The 25,068-nt window shown below is 39.0% G+C and overlaps 1 protein-coding gene across 4 annotated transcripts in view; it reads right to left on the bottom strand.

The window, feature by feature from the left end:
- The window catches only part of BCAS4 (breast carcinoma amplified sequence 4), a 321,107-nt gene that overhangs the window by 203,240 nt on the left and 92,799 nt on the right, over positions 1-25,068 (bottom strand). For 2 of the 4 annotated variants that reach the window (XM_053692910.1, XM_053692940.1), the window contains one exon: positions 22,487-22,621. The exons of the other annotated variants lie outside the window; for them this stretch is intronic. In XM_053692910.1, the coding sequence (XP_053548885.1) occupies positions 22,487-22,621 (135 nt within the window). The remainder of the gene's footprint in view (positions 1-22,486; positions 22,622-25,068) is intronic. 4 annotated transcript variants of the gene reach the window in all.

The following is a 25,068-nucleotide window of genomic DNA, read 5'->3' as shown; positions in this document are numbered from 1 at the left end:
TTTGTTACCGTTTGAACACAATAACTCATTCTCTCCATGTACAGTAACAAAATCGCTTTATTGTTTATAATAAAAATACTGAATTCGGCATTTGTTTAATTACATTATAATTGTACCGTTTTCCTGTGGACTCCTCCCCTCTTCTACTTCCTTTATTTTTTAGTGTTTACGTATAGAGCGGTCCAACCAGCTCTATACGTATCAGATATGCGCGTTCACAAGGAGCCTTACCATTGCGCATGCGCAATTCAACGATTGTAACCGCAATGCGCATGCGATTCTCACTCCAGCCGGTCTCCAAAGCGCATGCGTCTATCTGACTTCGCAACATAGTAATGAATGAGTCACAATATTGTATTCATTCATTACTATGCGATTTGACAAAGAAAGAAGCAGCAGCGTTTATGACCTAGATGAATATTGGATCGATAATCGTCAATTTAAGAATAAAAAAGCTAGAATAAAATTCAATATATTGGTTGTTTTAGAATTTGAAACAGACCCAGGCACTTACATTGTATTACGTGTGTGATGCGATGCGCTTCAATGTATCAATTAGTGACTGAAATCCGATGACGTTTATGCCCATTCAGTCCAAAATTATGTGCGCATGCGCGAATTGGCCATGAGCATTGTAATAGAAACTCAACATAGTAGATGTAACGCATGCAGAGATCCGACAATAGGGCGATGACGTAGTTTCACAGCCACCTAACGGCCATAATTTCAATTGGCAAACACAAAAACGTGATCAGGAAGTAGGAAACAGAGCCAAAAATGGGTTGTTATTATCAAAGCCAATATTAGTATTTTATATCAGGTAAAACTTTATTTGCACACAATTAACAAAAATTTGATGAATGAAAGTCCAATTGATTTTAAAGCTTACATGTAATTATGGTTAGCAACCTTGGAAACTTTACTTTACTATGCAAAGCAGAAGACATACATCAACATTGTCCAGAAGCGCCGCCGACTTCTCTGGGATTGGTCTCATCTGAGATGGACAGTAGCACAGTGGAATCGTGTTTTGTGGTCCAACGAGTCAACATTTTAAATCGTTTTTGGAAAAAACAGCCGTCATGTTCTCCAGGCTAGAGGAAAAGGACCATCCAAGCTGTTATCAGCGTCAGGTCCAAAAGCCAGTGTCTGTCAGGGTATGGAGGTGTGTCAGTGCCAATGGCATGGGTAACTTGCACATTGTGAGGGCACCATTAATGCAGAAAGATATATATACATTTTGGAGCAACATATGCTGCCATCCAGACGTCATCTTTTCCACGGACATCCCTGCATTTTCCAGCAGGACAACGCCAAACCACATTCTGCCCACATTCTGCAGGTGCTAGCATGGCCTGTCTGCAGTCCTGACCTGTCTCAGATTGAGAATGTGTGGCACATTATGAAGCGCAAAAAGGAAATTTATGCTTACCTGATAAATTTATTTATTTTACGATATGACGAGTCCACGGATTTCATCCTTACTTATGGGATTTATCCTCCTGCTAACAGGAAGTGGCAAAGAGCACCACAGCAGAGCTGTATATATAGCTCCTCCCATCCCTCCACCTCCAGTCATTTGACCGAAGTTAGGAAGAGAAAGGAAAAGCCAAAGGTGCAGAGGTGACTGAAGTTTAACAAAAATAAGTAAATACCTGTCTTAGAAATGACAGGGTGGGCCGTGGACTCGTCATATCGTAAAAGAAATAAATTTATCAGGTAAGCATAAATTTCCTTTTCTTTTACAAGATATGACGAGTCCACGGATTTCATCCTTACTTGTGGGATACAATACCAAAGCTTCAGGACATGGATGAAAGGGAGGGACAAGACAGGAACCTAAACAGAAGGCACCACTGCTTGAAGAACCTGTCTCCCAAAAACAGCCTCAGAAGAAGCAAAAGTATAAAATTTGAAAAATTTGGAAAAAGTGTGAAGAGACGACCAAGTTGCAGCCTTGCAAATCTGTTCAACAGAAGCATCATTTTTAAATGCCCATGAGGAAGCCACAGCCCTAGTAGAATGTGCCATAATTCTTTCAGAAGGCTGCTGTCCAGCAGTCTCATACGCCAGACGGATGATACTCTTCAGCCAAAAAGAAAGAGAGGTAGCCGTTCACTTTACCTCTTCCTATTACTAAAACAGGCAAAGAAAATGACTGGAGGTGGAGGGAAGGGAGGAGCTATATATACAGCTCTGCTGTGGTGCTCTTTGCCACTTCCTGTTAGCAGGAGGATAAATCCCACAAGTAAGGATGAAATCCATGGACTCGTCATATCTTGTAAAAGACAACGAAGGCTAATTGATGCATGGGGTAAAATTCTGCTTGCTAAACTTAACCAACTGGTGTCTTTACTGCTGAAACGCTTAAATGTTATTAAACAGTCGACTGACCCAACTTTTTTGGAGTGTGTTGAGTCATCAGATTTGAAATGAGTGTATATTTTCAAAAATACATTAGTACAGGGTGAATTGTATTTTCAAATTACTCTTTTTGGTTGTTTTTTTTTTTAATTTTCCATACTGTCCCAATCATTAATCCAATAAAGTACAGCTGAAAAGTTGAACAACTATGAATGATTAACCTATTAAACTGGAGATGGTTCACCTCCCAATAATTTAATTAATTTCAATGATCTATCTATGCATAGTTAATAATATATCAGTAATGGTCTTATATAACCAGAAAAATAATCTGAAAAGAAAAACATTTAAATCAAATCCACCCTGAAGTGAATACTAGATAAACAGGGCGTCAGATTTGCTCATGCTCAGAACAGGCAGAATGCAACCTAAGTTGCCAACATATCTGCTCCTTTATCTAGCTGCAGGCAGTGGCTAGACTGAGAATTTCTAAGTGCTCATTTTGCATGAAAACAAGTAAGTTGTTTTCTGTTTTGTTTTTTTTAACAATCTGGGGGTCGATCCGATATAAATCGTCGCCCGCAAAAGCCGGCGACGCCAATATTTGCGCGGGTTTGGTATCACATATACGGCGTAACCTAGAAGTTACGCCCGTATATTTCTGCCGTCGCCCGCAGTTTTTTGGGCCATAGGCAGGTATACCAAACCCGCGCAGTTTGGTATCCAATATGCAGCGTAAGGACTTACGTGGCGAAAATGGAGAAAACTTACTCCATTTTCACCTCGCCACAAAAAGCAGCCGTAAGAAGCCTTACGCTGACTATTGGAGCCCCGTAACTCCCTAAACTAACTAGAAAATAAACCTAACACCTAACGCATGCGCAATGTCTATCTCCCTGTCAACCGCGATCTGCTAAAATAAACCTAACACCTAACGCATGCGCAATGTCTATCTCCCTGTCAACCGCGATCCCCCCCCGAAATCCCTAATAAAGTTATTACCCCCTAAACCGCCGCTCCCGGACCCCGCCGCCATCTACATAAACTAACCCCCTACTGTGAGCCTCTAAAACCGCCGCCATCTACCTTATCTATCCCCTAATCTGACCCCTTACACCGCCGCCACCTATATAAAAATTATTAACCCCTAATGTAAGCCCCTTACACCGCCGCCATCTCTATTAAAATGATTAACCCCTAATTTAATCTACCTACCCCGCCGCCAGCTATATTATCTATATTAACCCTAAGTATATTATAGTTAATATAGGTATTACATTATATATATTAACTATATTAACCCTAATTATATTAGGGTTAATATAGTTAATATAGTTACTATAGTATTTATATTAACTATATTAACTCTATCTAACCCTAACTAAATTTATATTAAATTAATCTAATTCATTTATAAACTAAAATATTCCTATTTAAATCTAAATACTTACCTATAAAATAAACCCTAAGATAGCTACAATATAATTAATAATTACATTGTAGCTATGTTAGGGTTAATATTTATTTTACAGGTAAATTGTTAATTATTTTAACTAGGTATAATAGATATTAAATAGTTATTAACTATTTAATATCTACCTAGTTAAAATAATTACCCAATTACCTGTAAAATAAATCCTAACCTAAGTTACAAATACACCTACACTATCAATAAATTTAATAAACTACAAACATCTATCTAAAAATACAATTAAATTAACTAAATTAAATTACAAAAAAAACCAAACACTAAATTACAAAAAATAAAAAAAAGATTACAAGATATTTAAAGGGTCACTAAACCCAAAATCTTTCTTTCACGATTCAGATAGAGAATAGAAATTTAAACAACATTACAAATTACTTCCATTATTTATTTTGCTTCATTTTTTAAATATCCTTAGTTGTAGAAAAAGCAATGCACATGGTGAGCCAATCACACGAGGCTTCTATGTGCAGCAACCAATCAGCAGCTAGTGAGCATATCTAGATATGCTTTTCATCAAAGAATATCAAGAGAATAAAACAAATTAGATAATATAAGTAAATTAGAAAGATGTTTAAAATTGCATTCTCTTTCTAAATCATAAAAGAAAAAATGTGGGTGTAATGTTCCTTTAAGCTAATTAAACCTATTCTAAGCCCCCTAATAAAATAATAAACCCCCAAAATAAAAAAAATTCCCTGCCCTATTCTAAAATCAACAAATTTCAAAGCTCTTTACCTTACCAGCCCTTAAAAGGGCCTTTTGTGGGGCATGCCCCAAAGAATTCAGCTCTTTTGCATACAACAAATACAATACCCCCCCCCCATTACAACCCACTACCCACATACCCCTATTCTAAACCCACCCAAACCCCCCTTAAAAAAGCCTAACACTACCCCCCTGAAGATCTCCCTACCTTGTCTTCACCACACCGGGCCGAACTCCTGATCCGATCCGGGCGATGTCTTCCTCCAAGCGGCAAAGAAGAATTCTTCCTCCGGCGATGTCATCCTCCAAGCGGCAAAGAAGAATTCTTCCTCCGGCGACGTCTTCCTCCAAGCGGCAGCAAAGTCTTCATTCTTCCGGCGGCATCTTCAATCTTCTTTCTTCGCTCCGCCGCCGCGGAGCATCCATCCCGGCCGACTGCTGAACTTGGAATGAGGTACCTTTAAATGACGTCATCCAAGATGGCGTCCGCCGAATTCCGATTGGCTGATAGGATTCTATCAGCCAATCGGAATTAAGTTAAAAAATCTGATTGGCTGATTGAATCAGCCAATCAGATTCAAGTTCAATCCGATTGGCTGATCGGAACAGCCAATAGAATGCGAGCTCAATCTGATTGGCTGATTGGATCAGGAGTTCGGCCCGGTGTGGTGAAGACAAGGTAGGGAGATCTTCAGGGGGGTAGTGTTAGGCTTTTTTAAGGGGGGTTTGGGTGGGTTTAGAATAGGGGTATGTGGGTGGTGGGTTGTAATGGGGGGGGGGGGGTATTGTATTTGTTGTATGCAAAAGAGCTGAATTATTTGGGGCATGCCCCACAAAAGGCCCTTTTAAGGGCTGGTAAGGTAAAGAGCTTTGAAATTTGTTGAATTTAGAATAGGGCAGGGAATTTTTTTTATTTTGGGGGTTTATTATTTTATTAGGGGGCTTAGAATAGGTGTAATTAGCTTAAATATCTTGCAATCTTTTTTTTATTTTTTGTAATTTAGTGTTTGTTTTTTTTTGTAATTTAGTTTAGTTAATTTAATTGTATTTTTAGATAGATGTTTGTAGTTTATTAAATTTATTGATAGTGTAGGTGTATTTGTAACTTAGGTTAGGATTTATTTTACAGGTAATTGGGTAATTATTTTAACTAGGTAGATATTAAATAGTTAATAACTATTTAATATCTATTATACCTAGTTAAAATAATTAACAATTTACCTGTAAAATAAATATTAACCCTAACATAGCTACAATGTAATTATTAATTATATTGTAGCTATCTTAGGGTTTATTTTATAGGTAAGTATTTAGATTTAAATAGGAATATTTTAGTTTATAAATGAATTAGATTAATTTAATATAAATTTAGTTAGGGTTAGATAGAGTTAATATAGTTAATATAAATACTATAGTAACTATATTAACTATATTAACCCTAATATAATTAGGGTTAATATAGTTAATATATATAATGTAATACCTATATTAACTATAATATACTTAGGGTTAATATAGATAATATAGCTGGCGGCGGGGTAGGTAGATTAAATTAGGGGTTAATCATTTTAATAGAGATGGCGGCGGTGTAAGGGGCTTACATTAGGGGTTAATAATTTTAATATAGATGGCGGCGGTGTTAGGGGCTCACTTTAGGGGGTTATAGATATAATATAGCTGGCGGCGGGGTACGGGAGCGGCGGTTTAGGGGTTAATAACTTTATTAGGTTGCGGCGGGGTAAAGGAGCGGCGGTTTAGGGGTTAATAGCTTTTTTATTGTTAGGCTAGTGAGGGGGGATAGCGGATAGAGGGTTAGACAGTGCGGGCTATGTTAGGGAGGCGTGTTAGACAGTGCGGGCTATGTTAGGGAGGCGTGTTAGACAGTGCGGGTGTTTTAAACTTTAGTCAGGTTTTATAGGCGCCGGCAGTTTCTAACGTGCCGTAAGTCACTGGCGACGCCAGAAATTTGTACTTACGCAGATTTCTGGACATCGCTGGTTTGTGAGACTTACGGCACGTTAGCATCTGACGGCGACTTATATGGGATGGCTCGAGTTGCGAGCTGAAACTGCGGGCGACGCCGGTTCCCTCGCTTGCGCCGCAAACTGCGATCGATATCGGATCGCGCCCCGGATTCTTTTCTATATTTACTTTTATTTAACAAATTTATTTTTACTTAAAGGGACATTTAAGCCAAAAATTTCCTTTCATAGAAAATACAAATTTTAAACAACTTTCCAGTTTACTTCTATTATCAAGTTTGCTTCATTCTATTGGTATCATTTATTGAAGAAGCAGTAATGCTCTATTGGTTTGTAACTGAACACATGGGTGAGCCAATGACAATCAGTATATATATGCAGCCACCAATCAGCAGCTAGAACCTAGGTTCTCTGCTGCTCCTGAGCTTACCTAGATAAACCTTTCAGCAAAGGATAACAAGAGAAGGAAGCACATTAAATAATAGAAGTAAATTGGAATGGTGTTTAAAATTGCATGCTCTTTCTGAATAATGAAAGAAAAATTTTGGGTTTCATGTCCCTTTATGGAGCACTGTTTAATATCCTTTCAAGGACAGTTTTTAGATGGCAGTGAGGCATGGAGAAATAGTGCAGCCTCGCTGTTGTCAGCAAGACCCCGAAGACAAGCAAGACCAGGAAGACCATTACGACAGCCAAAGTACAGGGTATGTTGCTGTAAAGGGGTTAAAGAACTCATATTTAAAAAAATCATATACATACTATTCTCATGATACTCTTTGTCTTTAGTACATCATTATATCTAGACTTTATTTAGGGCTATATTACAAGTAGAGCACAAAATATCGCTTACTTGAGAGCAATATTTGTGCTCCACTCAGTAATACCAGCACACACAAATTGCAGGGAAGCATTGCGCTCATGAGACCGCACTTCTATAGGCTCCCAGGCTCCCTAACAACTGTTTCTTGCAGTTATTTTTTATTTTCAAAAAAATGCAACATTTGGGAAAATTTGCCCATTTACGGGCGAGCGATAGATTAGCGCTCCACGTGTAGTCTAGCCTCTAGTGTTTAACGGTCCTTTAAGATAAAGGGGCACAGCACTGATAAAACTTTTTGAATGTTAAAATTATATTTTCAAACTAAAGATTCATTTAGGTCCACTTCTAATTAAGAATTCACCCTAAACATTTTCTAACATCAATATAAATTGTAATTCATTTCTCTACAAAGTCTATTTCTTGCTCCGGTGCAGGTAATTAGTAGCCCATATATTTTATTAATAAAGCACAAGTCGCCCGGATACCCTTTAGTGACAAAGTGCCAGATGATCTTAAAGGGACACTGAACCCATGATACAGATAGAGCATGCAATTTTAAGCAACTTTCTAATTTACTCCTATTGTCAAATGTTCTTCATTCTCTTGGTATCTTTATTTGAAATGCAAGAATGTAAGTTTAGATACCGGCAAAAAGTGCTGTCCACAGTTCTGAACCAAAAAAAACAGCTTAGATGCCTTCTTTTTCAAATAAAGATAGACAAAGAATGAAGAAAAATTGATAATAGGAGTAAATTAGAAAGCTGCTTAAAATTGCATGCTCTATATGAATCACGAAATAAAAAATTTGGGTTCAGTGTCCCTTTAAGCTCTCTGTCACCTCACTTACGCCTAGATTACGAGTGCTGCGCTAACTGTAGCGCAAGTGTGCGGGGTTCTGGATATAAGGGAAAATATGCTAAAAAAATATTCTAAAGATGTTCTGTGACTTCACTCCATGCCTGAGAAGCTTTTGATCATCGACAACATACTTCTAAGGATTACTAAATCTTACCAGAATGTATTATTAGAACATCTTTTACAAACTAATGCAATATAATGTAAAATTATTACAATAAATAAGGTGATACGTTGTGTGAAAGTTAATGGAAAGGAAGTACACTTAGCTGATCGTGTTTGTAGTGTCACAAAATAAATATGTACAATTTATCAAAATATTTTTATTTAACAAAATATAAATAAAAATTTTTTATCACAAAGAGAATTATGAACAAGAGGCATCTCTTACAAAAGGTCAGAGGTTACTATGAAAGAGATACTACAGCTGTTATTAGGCTCATCCACCTTAATCAGCAGGAGAGTGGCACCCAGAATGTGTGTGTTCTATAATTGTTTAGTAATAGTTAAATATCATTACATTATTTTTGCATAGAAAAACATTTTTCATGATTCAAATAGAGCATCTAATTTTAAACAACTTTCTTATTTACTTATTTTATCCAAGTTGCTCCATTCTCATTGTATCCTTTTTTGAAGGAGCAGCTATGCACTACTGGAAAATATCTGAAGAAATCTGGTGAACCAATGAAAAGAGGCATTTTTGTGCAGCCACAAATCAGCAGCTATCTCTCAGTAATGCATTGTGGCTCATGAGCCTTTCTAGATATGCTTTTCAACTAGGGATACAAAGAGAATGAAGCAATTTAGATAATAGAAACAACTTGGAAAATTGTTTAAAATCACATGCTCTGTCTGAATCATGAAAGAAAATTTTGGGGGTTAATGTCTCTTTAAAAATTAATTCTTACATTTATTTTTACAGTATCAATAAGATCAATAAGAGAAAGATATGTTTTACTAGCATTAGGGATCTTTTTAGATTTATATGTTTTTTTGTACTGATTTTACATAAAGGAAATACAAATCTTTTCTTTTTTTTTTTGTTTGTTTCTCTTAAAGGGACACTGAACCCAAATTTTTTCTTTCGTGATTCAGATAGAGAATGCAATTTTAAGAAACTTTCTAATTTCTTCCTATTATCAATTTTTCTTTGTTCTCTTGCTATATTTATTTGAAAAAGAAGGCATATGAGCTTTTTTTTGGTTCAGATCTCTGGACACCACTTTTTATTGGTGGATGAATAGTTATACACCAATCAGCAAGGACAACCCAGGTTGTTTACCAAAAATGGGCCGGCATCTAAACTTACATTCTTGCATTTCAAATAAAGATACCAAGAGAATAAAGAAAATGTGATAATAGGAGTAAATTAGAAAGTTGCTTAAAATGTCATGTTTTATCTGAATAACGAAAGAAAAAATTTGGGTTCAGTGTCTCTTTAATAGAGATAACATAGAAAATGAAAATAGAAAAATATCTTTATTATTCAAACTGAAATAAGTTACATTCATTCTATCTTACATTTCTATTATACATCAATAATAAGGAGGAGTGGAGAAAAAAGAAAAACAAAGGTAAAATCAGGTGCTGACTTAAAATTTCTCTAGAAATAAAATAGAATATTTCATTTTTTTCATCTCCATCCATGTAATTAGACGGAATTTCCAACTTTTTTCCATCTGCATCCTGGGTAACCAAACCCCAATTCAGGCAATCTAAATACAGTTTATGCTAATACATACTATTAAAACAATCATGGTGTTTCTAATTTTGTTTTAAAGAAACTTCTCCTCATGCATCCTGAATAATTAAACCACAATGTAAGTATTTTAAATACAATTAATATGTACAATAAAAAACAAAATTTATGCTTACCTGATAAATTCCTTTCTCCTGTAGTGTAGTCAGTCCACGGGTCATCCATTACTTATGGGATTATAACTCCTCCCTAACAGGAAGTGCAAGAGGATCACCCAAGCAGAGCTGCTATATAGCTCCTCCCCTCTACGTCATATCCAGTCATTCGACCGAAAACCAAACGAGAAAGGAGAAACTATAGGGTGTAGTGGTGACTGGAGTATAATTTAAAATTTAGACCTGCCATAAAAAACAGGGTGGGCCGTGGACTGACTACACTACAGGAGAAAGGAATTTATCAGGTAAGCATAAATTTTGTTTTCTCCTGTTAAGTGTAGTCAGTCCACGGGTCATCCATTACTTATGGGATACCAATACCAAAGCTAAAAGTACACGGATGACGGGAGGGACAGGCAGGATCTTTATACGGAAGGAACCACTGCCTGAAGAACCTTTCTCCCAAAAACAGCCTCCGAAGAAGCAAAAGTGTCAAATTTGTAAAATTTGGAAAAAGTGTGAAGTGAAGACCAAGTCGCAACCTTGCAAATCTGTTCAACAGAGGCCTCATTTTTAAAGGCCCAAGTGGAAGCCACAGCTCTGGTAGAATGAGCTGTAATTCTTTCAGGAGGCTGCTGTCCAGCAGTCTCATAGGCTAAACGTATTATACTACGAAGCCAGAAGGAGAGAGAGGTAGCCGAAGCCTTTTGACCTCTCCTCTGTCCAGAATAAACGACAAACAGGGAAGAAGTTTGTCGAAAATCTTTAGTTGCCTGCAAATAAAATTTCAGGGCACGGACAACGTCCAAATTGTGCAGAAGTCGTTCCTTCTTTGAGGAAGGATTAGGACACAATGAAGGAACAACAATCTCTTGATTGATATTCCTGTTAGTGACTACCTTAGGTAAGAACCCAGGTTTAGTACGCAGAACTACCTTGTCTGAATGGAAAATCAGATAAGGAGAATCACAATGTAAGGCAGATAACTCAGAAACTCTTCGAGCCGAGGAAATAGCCATTAAAAACAGAACTTTCCAAGATAACAGTTTGATATCAATGGAATGAAGGGGTTCAAACAGAACACCCTGTAAAACGTTAAGAACTAAGTTTAAGCTCCATGGCGGAGCAACAGTTTTAAATACAGGGTTAATCCTGGCCAAAGCCTGACAAAAAGCCTGAACTTCTGGAACTTCTGACAGACGTTTGTGTAAAAGGATGGACAAAGCTGAGATCTGTCCCTTTAACGAACTAGCGGATAAACCCTTTTCTAAACCTTCTTGTAGAAAAGACAATATCCTAGGAATCCTAACCTTACTCCATGAGTAACTCTTGGATTCGCACCAATGTAAGTATTTGCGCCATATTTTATGGTAAATTTTCCTGGTAACAGGCTTCCTAGCCTGTATTAAGGTATCAATCACTGACTCCGAGAATCCACGCTTTGATAGAATCAAGCGTTCAATCTCCATGCAGTCAGCCTCAGAGAAATTAGATTTGGATGTTTGAAAGGACCCTGCACCAGAAGGTCCTGTCTCAGAGGTAGAGACCATGGTGGACAGGACGACATGTCCACTAGGTCTGCATACCAGGTCCTGTGTGGCCACGCAGGCGCTATTAGAATCACCGATGCTCTCTCCTGTTTGATCCTGGCAATCAATCGAGGAAGCATCGGGAAGGGTGGAAACACATAAGCCATGTTGAAGACCCAAGGTGCTGTCAGAGCATCTATCAGAATCGCTCCCGGGTCTCTGGATCTGGATCCGTAACAAGGAAGTTTGGCGTTCTGGCGAGACGCCATGAGATCCAGATCTGGTTTGCCCCAACGCCGAAGTATTTGGGCAAAGATCTCCGGGTGAAGTTCCCACTCCCCCGGATGAAAAGTCTGGCGACTTAGAAAATCCGCTTCCCAGTTCTCCACGCCTGGGATGTGGATCGCTGATAGGTGGCAAGAGTGAGACTCTGTCCAGTGAATTATCTTTGAGACTTCCATCATCGCTAGGGAACTCCTTGTCCCTCCCTGATGGTTGATGTAAGCCACAGTCGTGATATTGTCCGACTGAAACCTGATGAACCTCAGAGTTGCTAACTGAGGCCAAGCCAGAAGGGCATTGAAAACTGCTCTTAATTCCAGAATATTTATGGGAAGGAGACTCTCCTCCTGAGTCCATAATCCCTGAGTCTTCAGGGAATTCCAGACAGCGCCCCAACCTATCAGGCTGGCGTCTTTTGTTACAATCGTCCAATCTGGCCTGTTGAAGGGCATCCCCTTGGACAGATGTGGCCGATAGAGCCACCATAGAAGAGAATTTCTGGTCTCTTGATCCAGATTCAGCATAGGGGACAAATCTGAGTAATCCCCATTCCACTGACTTAGCATGCACAATTGCAGTGGTCTGAGATGCAAGTGTGCAAAGGGAACTATGTCCATTGCCGCTACCATTAAGCCTATTACCTCCATGCATTGAGCCACTGACGGGTGTGGAATGGAATGAAGGACACGGCAAGCATTTAGAAGTTTTGTTAACCTGTCTTCTGTCAGGTAAATTTTCATTTCTACAGAATCTATAAGAGTCCCTAAGAAGGGAACTCTTGTGAGTGGCAATAGAGAACTCTTTTCTTCGTTCACTTTCCACCCATGTGACCTTAGAAATGCCAGTACAAACTCTGTATGAGACTTGGCAGTTTGGAAATTTGACGCTTGTATCAGAATGTCGTCTAGGTACGGAGCTACCGATATTCCTCGCGGTCTTAGTACCGCCAGAAGAGAACCCAGAACCTTTGTAAAGATTCTTGGAGCAGTAGCTAACCCGAAGGGAAGAGCTACAAACTGGTAATGCCTGTCTAGGAAGGCAAACCTTAGGTACCGGTAATGATCTTTGTGAATCGGTATGTGAAGGTAGGCATCCTTTAAATCCACTGTGGTCATGTACTGACCCTTTTGGATCATGGGTAAGATTGTCCGAATAGTTTCCATTTTGAACGATGGAACTCTTAGGAATTTGTTTAGGATCTTTAAATCCAAGATTGGTCTGAAGGTTCCTTCTTTCTTGGGAACCACAAACAGATTTGAGTAAAACCCTTGTCCGTGCTCCGACCGCGGAACCGGGTGGATCACTCCCATTAGTAAAAGATCTTGTACACAGCGTAGAAACGCCTCTTTCTTTATCTGGTTTGTTGACAACCTTGAAAGATGAAATCTCCCTTTTGGAGGAGAAGCTTTGAAGTCCAGAAGATATCCCTGAGATATGATCTCTAACGCCCAGGGATCCTGGACATCTCTTGCCCAAGCCTGGGCAAAGAGAGAAAGTCTGCCCCCTACTAGATCCGTTTCCGGATTGGGGGCCCTCACTTCATGCTGTCTTAGGGGCAGCAGCAGGTTTTCTGGCCTGCTTGCCCTTGTTCCAGGTCTGGTTAGGTTTCCAGCCCTGTCTGTAGCGAGCAACAGATCCTTCCTGTTTTGGAGCGGAGGAAGTTGATGCTGCTCCTGCCTTGAAGTTACGAAAGGAACGAAAATTAGACTGTCTAGCCCTTGGTTTGGCTCTGTCTTGAGGCAGGGCATGGCCCTTACCTCCAGTAATGTCAGCGATAATTTCCTTCAAACTGGGCCCGAATAATGTCTGCCCTTTGAAAGGTATGTTAAGCAATTTAGATTTAGAAGTCACATCAGCTGACCAGGATTTTAGCCACAGCGCTCTGCGCGCCTGAATGGCGAATCCGGAATTCTTAGCCGTAAGCTTAGTTAGATGTACTACGGCATCAGAAATAAATTAATTAGCTAGCTTAAGGGTTTTAAGCTTGTTTATAATCTCATCCAATGGAGCTGTCTCAAGGGTCTCTTCCAGAGACTCAAACCAGAATGCCGCCGCAGCCGTGACAGGTGCAATGCATGCGAGGGGTTGTAATATAAAACCTTGTTGAGTAAACATTTTCTTAAGGTAACCCTCTAACTTTTTATCCATTGGATCTGAAAAAACACAGCTATCCTCCACCGGGATAGTGGTAAGCTTAGCCAGAGTAGAAACTGCTCCCTCCACCTTAGGGACCGTCTGCCATAAGTCCCGTGTGGTGGCGTCTATTGGAAACATTTTTCTAAATATAGGAGGGGGGGAAAAGGGTACACCCGGCCTATCCCACTCCTTGTTAATAATCTCTGTAAGCCTCTTAGGTATAGGAAAGACGTCAGTACACGCCGGTACCGCATAGTATCTATCCAGCCTACATAATTTCTCTGGGATTGCAACCGTGTTACAATCATTCAGAGCCGCTAATACCTCCCCTAATAGTACACGGAGGTTCTCAAGCTTAAATTTAAAATTTGAAATGTCTGAGTCCAGTCTATTTGGATCAGATCCGTCACCTACAGAATGAAGCTCTCCGTCTTCATGCTCTGCCACTTGTGACGCAGTATCAGACATGGCTCTAACATTATCAGCGTACTCTGTTCTCACCCCAGAGTGGTCTCGTTTACCTCTAAGTTCTGGCAATTTAGATAAAACTTCAGTCATAACATTAGCCATGTCTTGCAAAGTGATTTGTAATGGCCGCCCTGATGTACTTGGCGTCACAATATCACGCACCTCCTGAGTGGGAGATGCAGGTACTGACACGTGAGGAGAGTTAGTCGGCATAACTTTCCCCTCGTTGTCTGGTGAAATTTTCTTAACATGTACAGATTGGCTTTTATTTAAAGTAGCATCAATGCAATTAGTACACAAATTTCTATTGGGCTCCACATTGGCCTTTGAACATATTGCACAAAGAGATTCCTCTGTGTCAGACATGTTTAAACAAACTAGCAGTTAGACTAGCAAGCTTGGAAAATACTTTTCAAAACAATTTTCAAGTAATATAAAAAACGTTACTGTGCCTTTAAGAAGCACACAAAAAACTGTCACAGTTGCAATAACAATGAACCGGATTAGTTATAGAAACCAAATTTTTACAGTAAATGCATTAATTAAACAAAGGAATGCACCCACTAGCAATGGATGATTAACCCCTTAATACCCAGAAAAACGGATAACAACTATTATATATACGTTTTTATCACAGTCAAAACACAGTCTCACAGGTCTGCTGTGAGTGATTACCTCCCTCAAAACTAGTTTTGTAGACCCCTGAGCTCTGCAGAGACGTCCTGGATCATGCAGGGAGAATAAGGAAGACTGTGACTGAATTTTTAATGCGTAGTAAAAGCGCCAAAATAGGCCCCTCCCACTCATAATACAACAGTGGGGAAGGCTCAGTAAACTGAATTTATTCAAAATAAACGACAGCCAAGTGGAAAATAATGCCCATAAATTTTTCACCAAGTACCTCAGAGAGAAAAACGATTAACCTGCCAGTAAACGTTTTAAATATAAATATATGAAATGATAATAAAAGCCTGTTGCTAGTCGCTATCACTGCAGAAAGGCTATAAGTTATATGTATACAGTATTTTCTTAGTGAAGTGCCATTCCCCAGAAATACTTCAGTGCCAACATACATACATAACAGCCTGATACCAGTTGCTACTACTGCATTTAAGGCTGTACTTACATTTTATCGGTATTAGCAGTATTTTCTCAGTCAATTCCATTCCTTAGAAAATAATATACTGCAACATACCTCTTTGCAGGTGAACCCTGCCCGCTGTCCCCTGTTCTGAAGTTACCTCGCTCCTCAGAATGGCCGAGAACAGCAAATGGATCTTAGTTACGTCCGCTAAGATCATACACAAACTCAGGTAGATTCTTCTTCTAATGCTGCCTGAGAAAAAACAACACACTCCGGTGCCGTTTAAAATAACAAACTTTTGATTGAAGAAATAAAAACTAAGTTTTAATAACCACTGTCCTCTCACACATCCTATCTATTGGTTAGGTGCAAGAGAATGACTGGATATGACGTAGAGGGGAGGAGCTATATAGCAGCTCTGCTTGGGTGATCCTCTTGCACTTCCTGTTAGGGAGGAGTTATAATCCCATAAGTAATGGATGACCCGTGGACTGACTACACTTAACAGGAGAAATGTTGTTTTTAAAGAAACCATTACCTAGATATTTTATTTTCGATTACTTTTTAAAAAATATTTTTGCATGAATAATAAATAGTTCAGCCCATTATTTTTAACATAAATGTGAGAATCAAGTAGAAAATAGCATTACCAGCACATGCGTGTAATTAATGCAGTATAACATGAATACTAGACTTCAGATGGTTTATTTTTCATGAAAAAAATAATCTTATGGGATTGCTGTATGCTTTAAGAGAAACATAGAAACATTGATTTTAATGACAGATAAGAAACATAGGCCCAGCAAGTCTACCCAAAATTTCATGAAAGTGTAAACTTATTGAGTTTGCAAGATTAGCCATATGCTTTTCGCCAGGTATTCTTGAAGTCCCACAGCTTTTGTCATTACCACCTCTAATGGAAGATTGTTACATGCATCAAACACCATTTTTGTGTAAAGAAGTGTTTCTGTAAATTACACCTGAATGTATTACTCTTCAGCTTGAGATCATGACGCCTTGAATTTTTATTTTTGTGAAAAATACTTACAGCCCCTTAAAATACTTGAAAGTTACTATTATATTACCTCTTTCCCCTCTTTTCTCTCCAAGCTATACATAATTAGGTAATTGAGCCTTTCCTGGTAAGTTCCAGTTTGTTTATATTCTTCTAGTGATATGGCCTCCAGAACTGTACACAATACTCAAGATGAGGCCTAACTAGTGATCTGTAAAGCGGCATAAGAACCTTATTATTTCTGCTGCAAATACCTCTACCAATACAACCAAACATTCTGCTGACCTTAATTGCTGTAATATCATACTTTTAAAAAAAATTAAAATCATTTGAAATAATAATTTCCTTGTCCAATTCCTATTTTGTAATAGTCAGCAAACTTTTATTGAGTTTGAGTTTGTAATTACCCTTTGAATTTTTCTTTCCTAAATGCATAATTTTGCACTTTGTGATGTTAAACTTTAGATCCCATTAATTTGTCCAATCCTCCAATTTTTTTATATCACTTCTCATTTGGTCCATCCCCGCCCAAATATCAACTTTATTACAAATTATTGTTTTCAAACCAGCACCCTATGACTGGTAATAGGACTGGCCGACAGAATTGTACTAGGGGAAAGTAGGTTTAGATGTTGCACATTTATAGTCAGCACGGGTATAGCTTATCCTATAAGCCTTGACTCTTGGTTGTTACTAGTCAGCACGGGTATAGCTTATCCTATAGGCCTTGACTCTTGGGGCGCGATCCATTATACGGCGCAGGTTTTGGCGCAAGCGTGGAAACCTGCGCTGCCCGTAGTTTGACCTCGCACATCGAGCTATCACATATACGGCGCCAGCAGTTGCTAAAGTGCCGTAAGTCGGACAAACTAGCGATGTCCAGAAATAAGCGTAAGTACAAATTTCTGGAGTCGCCAGTGACTTACGGCACTTTAGAAACTGCCGCCGCCTAAAAAAAAACTAACTAAAGTATAAAATCTCCCGTAACTGTCTAAGACGCCTCCCAAAAATAGCCCGACACGTATACCCCTCTATCCGCAATACCCCCTCTGACTCCTAACAATAAATGTATTAACCCTAGACCGACAACCCCCCCACAACGCAATAAGCCTATCTTAGTATTAACCCCTAAACCGCCGCTCCCGGACCCCGCCGCCACCTATATTATATGTATTACCCCCTAATCTGACCTCCCTACACAGTCGCCACCTATATTATATGTATTACCCCCTAATCTGACCCCCCTACACCGCCGCCACCTACATTATATGTATTACCCCCTAACTTAATTATTATTGAAATAAATCTAAATAATATTAATATTAACTAAATTATTCCTATTTTAAACTAAATACTTACCTATAAAATAAACCCTAAGATAGCTACAATATAATTCATAATTACATTGTAGCTAGCCTAGGGTTTATTTTTATTTTACAGGTAACTTTGTATTTATTTTAACTAGGTACAATAGCTATTAAATAGTTAATAACTATTTAATAGCTACCTAGTTAAAATAATTACCAAATTACCTGTAAAATAAATCCTAACCTAAGTTACCATTACACCTAACACTACACTATCAATAAATTAATTAAATAAACTACAATTATCTCAACTAAAATACAATTAAATACACTAAACTATATTACAAAAAAAAAAAAAACACTAAATTACAAAAAATAAAAAAAATTACAAGAATTTTAAGCTAATTACACCTAATCTAAGCCCCCTAATAAAATAAAAAAGCCCCCCAAAATAATAAAATTTCCCTACCCTAAACTAAATTACAAAAGTAATCAGCTCTATTACCAACCCTTAAAACATTGCCCCAAAATAATCAGCTCTTTTACCTGTAAAAAAAAGAACAACCCCCCCCACATTACAACCCACCACCCACACACCCCTACTCTAAAACCCACCCGATCCCCCATTAAAAAAACCTAAGTCTAACCCCAAGTGGTCCTTACCTGTCCTGAAGACCGACGGAGAAGGTCCTGTTCCAGGCGGAGAAGTCTTCTTCCAAGCGGCGACCTCTTCTTCTTCCAGGAACCAGCCGGCGTGGAGCAGAGGAGTTGAAGACCGATGACCGCGGAGCTGAAGACCGTCCACTTTGGAACTGAAGACCGGCGATGCTGGAACTGAAGACCGGCGATGCTGGAACTGAAGACCGGAGCCATGGAGCGTGGAGGATCCTCTTCATACGATCTCCGCCGTACACTGAATAGGAATTCAAGATACGCGATTAAAAATGGCGTCCCTTGAATTCCTATTGGCTGATTTGAGCCTTCAAATTCAAATCAGCCAATAGAATTACAGTAGCTCTTATTCTATTGGCTATTCAAATCAGCCAATAGAATTACAGTAGCTCTCATCCGATTGGCTGATTTGAATTTGAAGGCTCAAATCAGCCAATAGGAATTCAAGGGACGCCATTTTTAATTGCGTACCTTGAATTCCTATTCAGTGTACGGCAGAGATCGTATGAAGAGGATCCTCCACGCTCCATGGCTCCGCGGTCTTCATTTCCAGTGTCGCCGATCTTCAGTTTCAGCATCGCCGGTCTTCAGTTCCAGAGTGGACGGTCTTCAGCTCCGCAGTCATCGGTCTTCAGCTCCTCCGCTCCGCGCCGACTGGTTCCTGGAAGAAGAAGAGGTCGCCGCTTGGAAGAAGGGCGGATCGGGTGGGTTTTAGAGTAGGGGTGTGTGGGTGGTGGGTTGTAATGTGGGGGGGTTGTTCTTTTTTTTACAGGTAAAAGAGCTGATTACTTTGGGGCAATGCCCCGCAAAAGGCCCTTTTAAGGGCTGGTAATAGAGCTGATTACTTTTGTAATTTAGTTTAGGGTAGGGAAATTTTATTATTTTGGGGGGCTTTTTTATTTTAGTAGGGGACTTAGATTAGGTGTCATTAGCTTAAAATTCTTGTAATCTTTTTTTATTTTTTGTAATTTAGTGTTTGTTTTTTTTTGTAATATAGTTTAGTGTATTTAATTGTATTTTAGTTGAGATAATTGTAGTTTATTTAATTAATTTATTGATAGTGTAGTGTTAGGTGTAATGGTAACTTAGGTTAGGATTTATTTTACAGGTAATTTTGTAATTATTTTAACTAGGTAGCTATTAAATAGTTATTAACTATTTAATAGCTATTCTACCTAGTTAAAATAAATACAAAGTTACCTGTAAAATAAATATAAACCCTAAAATAGCTACAATGTAATTATTAATTATATTGTAGCTATCTTAGGGTTTATTTTATAGGTAAGTATTTAGTTTTTAATAGGAATAATTTAGTTAATAATATTAATATTATTTAGATTTATTTAAATAATAATTAAGTTAGGGGGTGTTAGGGTTAGACTTAGGTTTAGGGGGTAATATAGTTAATATAGGTGGCGGCGGTTTAGGGGGCTCAGATTAGGGGTTAATATAGTTAATATAGGTGGCGGCGGTGTAGGGGGATCAGATTAGGGGTTCATATATGTACTGTAGCTGGCGGTGGTGTAGGGGGCTCAGATTAGGGCTTAATATAGTTAATATAGGTGGCGGCGGTGTAGGGGGGTCAGATTAGGGGGTAATACATATAGTGTAGGTGGTGGCGGGTCTAGGAGTGGCGGTTTAGGGGTTAAGCACTTTATTAGGTATTGCGGTTGGTGGATTGTGGTTGGCAGGTAGATAGACATTGCGCATGCGTTAGGTGTTAGGTTTTATTTTGCAGGTACAGGGAGTGCAGAATTATTAGGCAAATGAGTATTTTGACCACATCATCCTCTTTATGCATGTTGTCTTACTCCAAGCTGTATAGGCTCGAATGCCTACTACCAATTAAGCATATTAGGTGATGTGCATCTCTGTAATGAGAAGGGGTGTGGTCTAATGACATCAACACCCTATATCAGGTGTGCATAATTATTAAGCAACTTCCTTTCCTTTGGCAAAATGGGTCAAAAGAAGGACTTGACAGGCTCAGAAAAGTAAAAAATAGTGAGATATCTTGCAGAGGGATGCAGCACTCTTAAAATTGCAAAGCTTCTGAAGCGTGATCATCGAACAATCAAGCGTTTCATTCAAAATAGTCAACAGGGTCGCAAGAAGCGTGTGGAAAAACCAAGGCGCAAAATAACTGCCCATGAACTGAGAAAAGTCAAGCGTGCAGCTGCCAAGATGCCACTTGCCACCAGTTTGGCCATATTTCAGAGCTGCAACATCACTGGAGTGCCCAAAAGCACAAGGTGTGCAATACTCAGAGACATGGCCAAGGTAAGAAAGGCTGAAAGACGACCACCACTGAACAAGACACACAAGCTGAAACGTCAAGACTGGGCCAAGAAATATCTCAAGACTGATTTTTCTAAGGTTTTATGGACTGATGAAATGAGAGTGAGTCTTGATGGGCCAGATGGATGGGCCCATGGCTGGATTGGTAAAGGGCAGAGAGCTCCAGTCCGACTCAGACGCCAGCAAGGTGGAGGTGGAGTACTGGTTTGGGCTGGTATCATCAAAGATGAGCTTGTGGGGCCTTTTCGGGTTGAGGATGGAGTCAAGCTCAACTCCCAGTCCTACTGCCAGTTTCTGGAAGACACCTTCTTCAAGCAGTGGTACAGGAAGAAGTCTGCATCCTTCAAGAAAAACATGATTTTCATGCAGGACAATGCTCCATCACACGCGTCCAAGTACTCCACAGCGTGGCTGGCAAGAAAGGGTATAAAAGAAGAAAATCTAATGACATGGCCTCCTTGTTCACCTGATCTGAACCCCATTGAGAACCTGTGGTCCATCATCAAATGTGAGATTTACAAGGAGGGAAAACAGTATACCTCTCTGAACAGTGTCTGGGAGGCTGTGGTTGCTGCTGCACGCAATGTTGATGGTGAACAGATCAAAACACTGACAGAATCCATGAATGGAAGGCTTGTGAGTGTCCTTGCAAAGAAAGGTGGCTATATTGGTCACCGATTTGTTTTTGTTTTTGAATGTCAGAAATGAGTAATAGTCACCTGCACACACAGATATCCCCCTAAAATAGCTATAACTAAAAACAAACTAAAAACTACTTCCAAAACTATTCAGCTTTGATATTAATGAGTTTTTTGGGTTCATTGAGAACATGGTTGTTGTTCAATAATAAAATTAATCCTCAAAAATACAACTTGCCTAATAATTCTGCACTCCCTGTAGTTACGGGGCTTCAATACTCAGCATAAGGCTTACTACGCCTGCATTTTGTGGCGAGGTGAAAATGGAGTAAGATTTCTCCATTTTCGCCACGTAAGTCCTTACGCTGTATATTGGATACCAAACTGTGCAGGTTTGGTATATCACTCTATGGGCCAAAAAACTACGGCCGAAGGGTGAAATATACGAGTGTAACTTCTATGTTACGCCGTATATAGGATACCAAACCCGCGCAAAATTTGGCGTCGCAGGCTTTTGCGGGCGACGCTGCATATCGGATGGGGCCCCAGGTTGTTACTAAAGACAATTTTGTGAAGCAATACAATGGAAGATTAACCAATTTAAAATTTTAAATAAATTTCATGTCTTTAACATTGAAAACACTGAGTGTAATAGCTAACTCTGAGCTAGCAACATATACATATATATATATATTTATATATATATATATTCTATTATATTATATAGAAACATTGTGTGTGTAGATAATTGAGGCAAACAACACTACAATAAAACAAAAGAGCATGCTGACCCACTATTTCTCTAGGTGTGCTAAAATGCTAAAACATTCCTGAAAAAATGGACTTTGGAAGCTGAAAGTTCAGGTACCAATTTTAAATGTAGAACTCTATATGATATTTGACAACCTAAAAGTAGCCTAAAAGAAATAAGTATGCAGTAATATATTTTTGGGTGTGCAAACATCAGAAGTTAATTTTCACTTACTCGCAAAAATAATGAAATGGGGGCTCCGTGTAGCATCCTGCTAACTGCTTGTGGGAAGGATAAATGGTCTCCTTCTGCCTGAGTCACCTCTTCCTCCAGGAAGGCAACATTGTGACCCACCATCTTAACAAAGGCCTACGGACAAAATAGATGTAACAATGAGACGTTTAAATACTTTAATGTCAGATTAAAGAATGCATAACATTTATTAATTATATTTATGTTTTATATAACTATAACAAGCAAGATGCAGGGTGTAGTGAGAGCCAAGGTATAAACTTGTCCAAATCAACCATTAAAAAGATTGATTTGACTGGGTGATGATGGTTTAAAAATTATATAAATAAAATAAAGGGCACCTTATTTTTTAAATTCTTTAAAATTAATTTTACCATTGGTAAATGCACATCACCGTCTGACAAACTCCTGGCAGCAGATGCCATAATCTGCAAGATTTAAACAACATCCAGTATTGTTTAATTTTAACAGGACTTCTATTTGCTATAATAAATACTAATGAGTTGCAGCTGAAAATCTGACATATTGGAATCACTGATTACTAGACTGTATATGTTGCCATGCCGAGACATTGTGATGAAATAGTCAGTGAAGTAAAACATTGAAAGAACATAGTTGCCAACACTTAAAAAAAATGTTCCAGGGACACTTTGCAGCAGAGCAAGCAAGCAGGTTACCGGAGCATTGACAACCTACTGTTCAACTGCTCTGCCCACTCAGTTCTGTGATCAAAACACACCCATTTCATAGTAATAGTATAGTTTAGACATACCCATAGCTTATTATACAGATTACAGCACCGAGCTCTTACACCTACCCTATAATATTGACAATATCAGTCTCTGGAACTCATTCTGGGCATATGGTTATTGTTACAACACAGCATCAAAATTAGGCAGACAAATAATATGTGAACCACATAATACACTATATATACACTCACTAGACACTTTATTAGGTACACATGTTCAATTGCTTGGTAACACAAATTGCTAATCAACCAATCACATGGCAGCAACTCAATGCATTCAGGCATCTAGGCGTGGTGAAGACGAATTGCTGAAGTTCAAACTGAGCATCAGAATGGGGAAGAAAGGGGATTTAAGTGACTTTAAACGTGTCATGGTTGATGGTGCCAGACGGGCTGGTCTGAGTATTTCAAAAACTGCTGATCTACTGGGATTTTCAGGCACAACCATCTCTAGGGTTTACAGAGAATGGTCCGAAAAAGAGAAAATATCCAGTGAGCGGCACTTGTGTGGACGAAAATGCCTTGTTGATGTCAGAGGTCAGAGCAGAATGGGCAGACTGGTTTGAGATGATAACAAGGCAACAATAACTCAAATAACCACTCGGTACAACCAAGGTATGCAGAGTACCATCTCTGAAGGCCCAACATGTCGAACCTTGAAGCAGATGGGCTACAACAGCAGAAGACCACACCGGATGCCCCTCCTGTCAGCTAAGAACAGGAAACTGGGGCTACAATTTGCACAGACTCACTAAAATTGGACAATAGAAGATTGGAAAAACGTTGCCTGGTCTGATGAGTCTCGATTTCAGCTGCGACATTCAGATGGTAGGGTCAGAAATTGGCATAAACAACATGAAAGCTTAGATCCATCCTGCCTTGTATCAAAGGTTCAGGCTGGTGGTGGTGGTGTAATGGTGTGGGGAATATACTCTTGCCACACTTTGGGCCCATTAGTACCAATTGAGCATCGTTTAAACGCCCCAGCCTACCTAAGTATTGTTGCTGATCATGTCTATCCCTTTATGACTTCAGTCTACCCATCTTCTGATAGCTACTTCCAGCAGGATAATGCACCATGTCACAAAGCTCAAACCATCTCAAACTGGTTTCTTGAGCATGACAATGAGTTCACTGTACTCCAACGGCCTCCACAGTCACCACATCTCAATCCAATAGAGCACCTTTGGGATATGGTAGAGATTTGCATCATGGATGTGCAGCCGACAAATCTGCAACAACTGCGTGATGCTATCATGTCAATATGGACCAAAATGTCTAAGGAATGTTTCCAACACCTTGTTGAATCTATGCCACGAAGAATTAAGATAGTTCTGAAGGCAAAAGGGGGTCCAACCCAGTACTAGCAAGGTGTATCTAATAAAGTGGCCAGTGAGTATATATATATATATATATATATATATATATATATATATATATATATATACACACAACAAATATTGGGCACAAGAAATAGCATTTTGTATGGCTGCCGGCCAGAAGAGGGTTCATAACACAGCAATACAAAAAATATTTATGTATACCATTTTAATTATAGAGGTACAGCTTCCTACACAGAACGGTATTGCAAATACAGACCTCTCCCAAACATACGGCTAGATTTAGAGTTTTGCGGCCAAAGGGGTGCGTTAGCTACACGTTTTTTTTTTTCCCCCGCACCTTTTAAATAACGCTGGTATTGAGAGTTCTCTGAAGAGCTGCGTTAGGCTCCAAAAAGGGAGCGTACAGGCATATTTACCGCCACTTCAACTCTCAATACCAGCGTTGCTTACGGTAGCGGTAAGCTAGGAAA

This window comes from Bombina bombina, chromosome 1 (assembly GCF_027579735.1).
Source record: "Bombina bombina isolate aBomBom1 chromosome 1, aBomBom1.pri, whole genome shotgun sequence".
Taxonomy (NCBI): domain Eukaryota; kingdom Metazoa; phylum Chordata; class Amphibia; order Anura; family Bombinatoridae; genus Bombina; species Bombina bombina.
The sequence above is the reverse complement of the archived record's forward strand: the minus strand, read 5'-3'. Positions and strand labels throughout refer to the sequence as shown.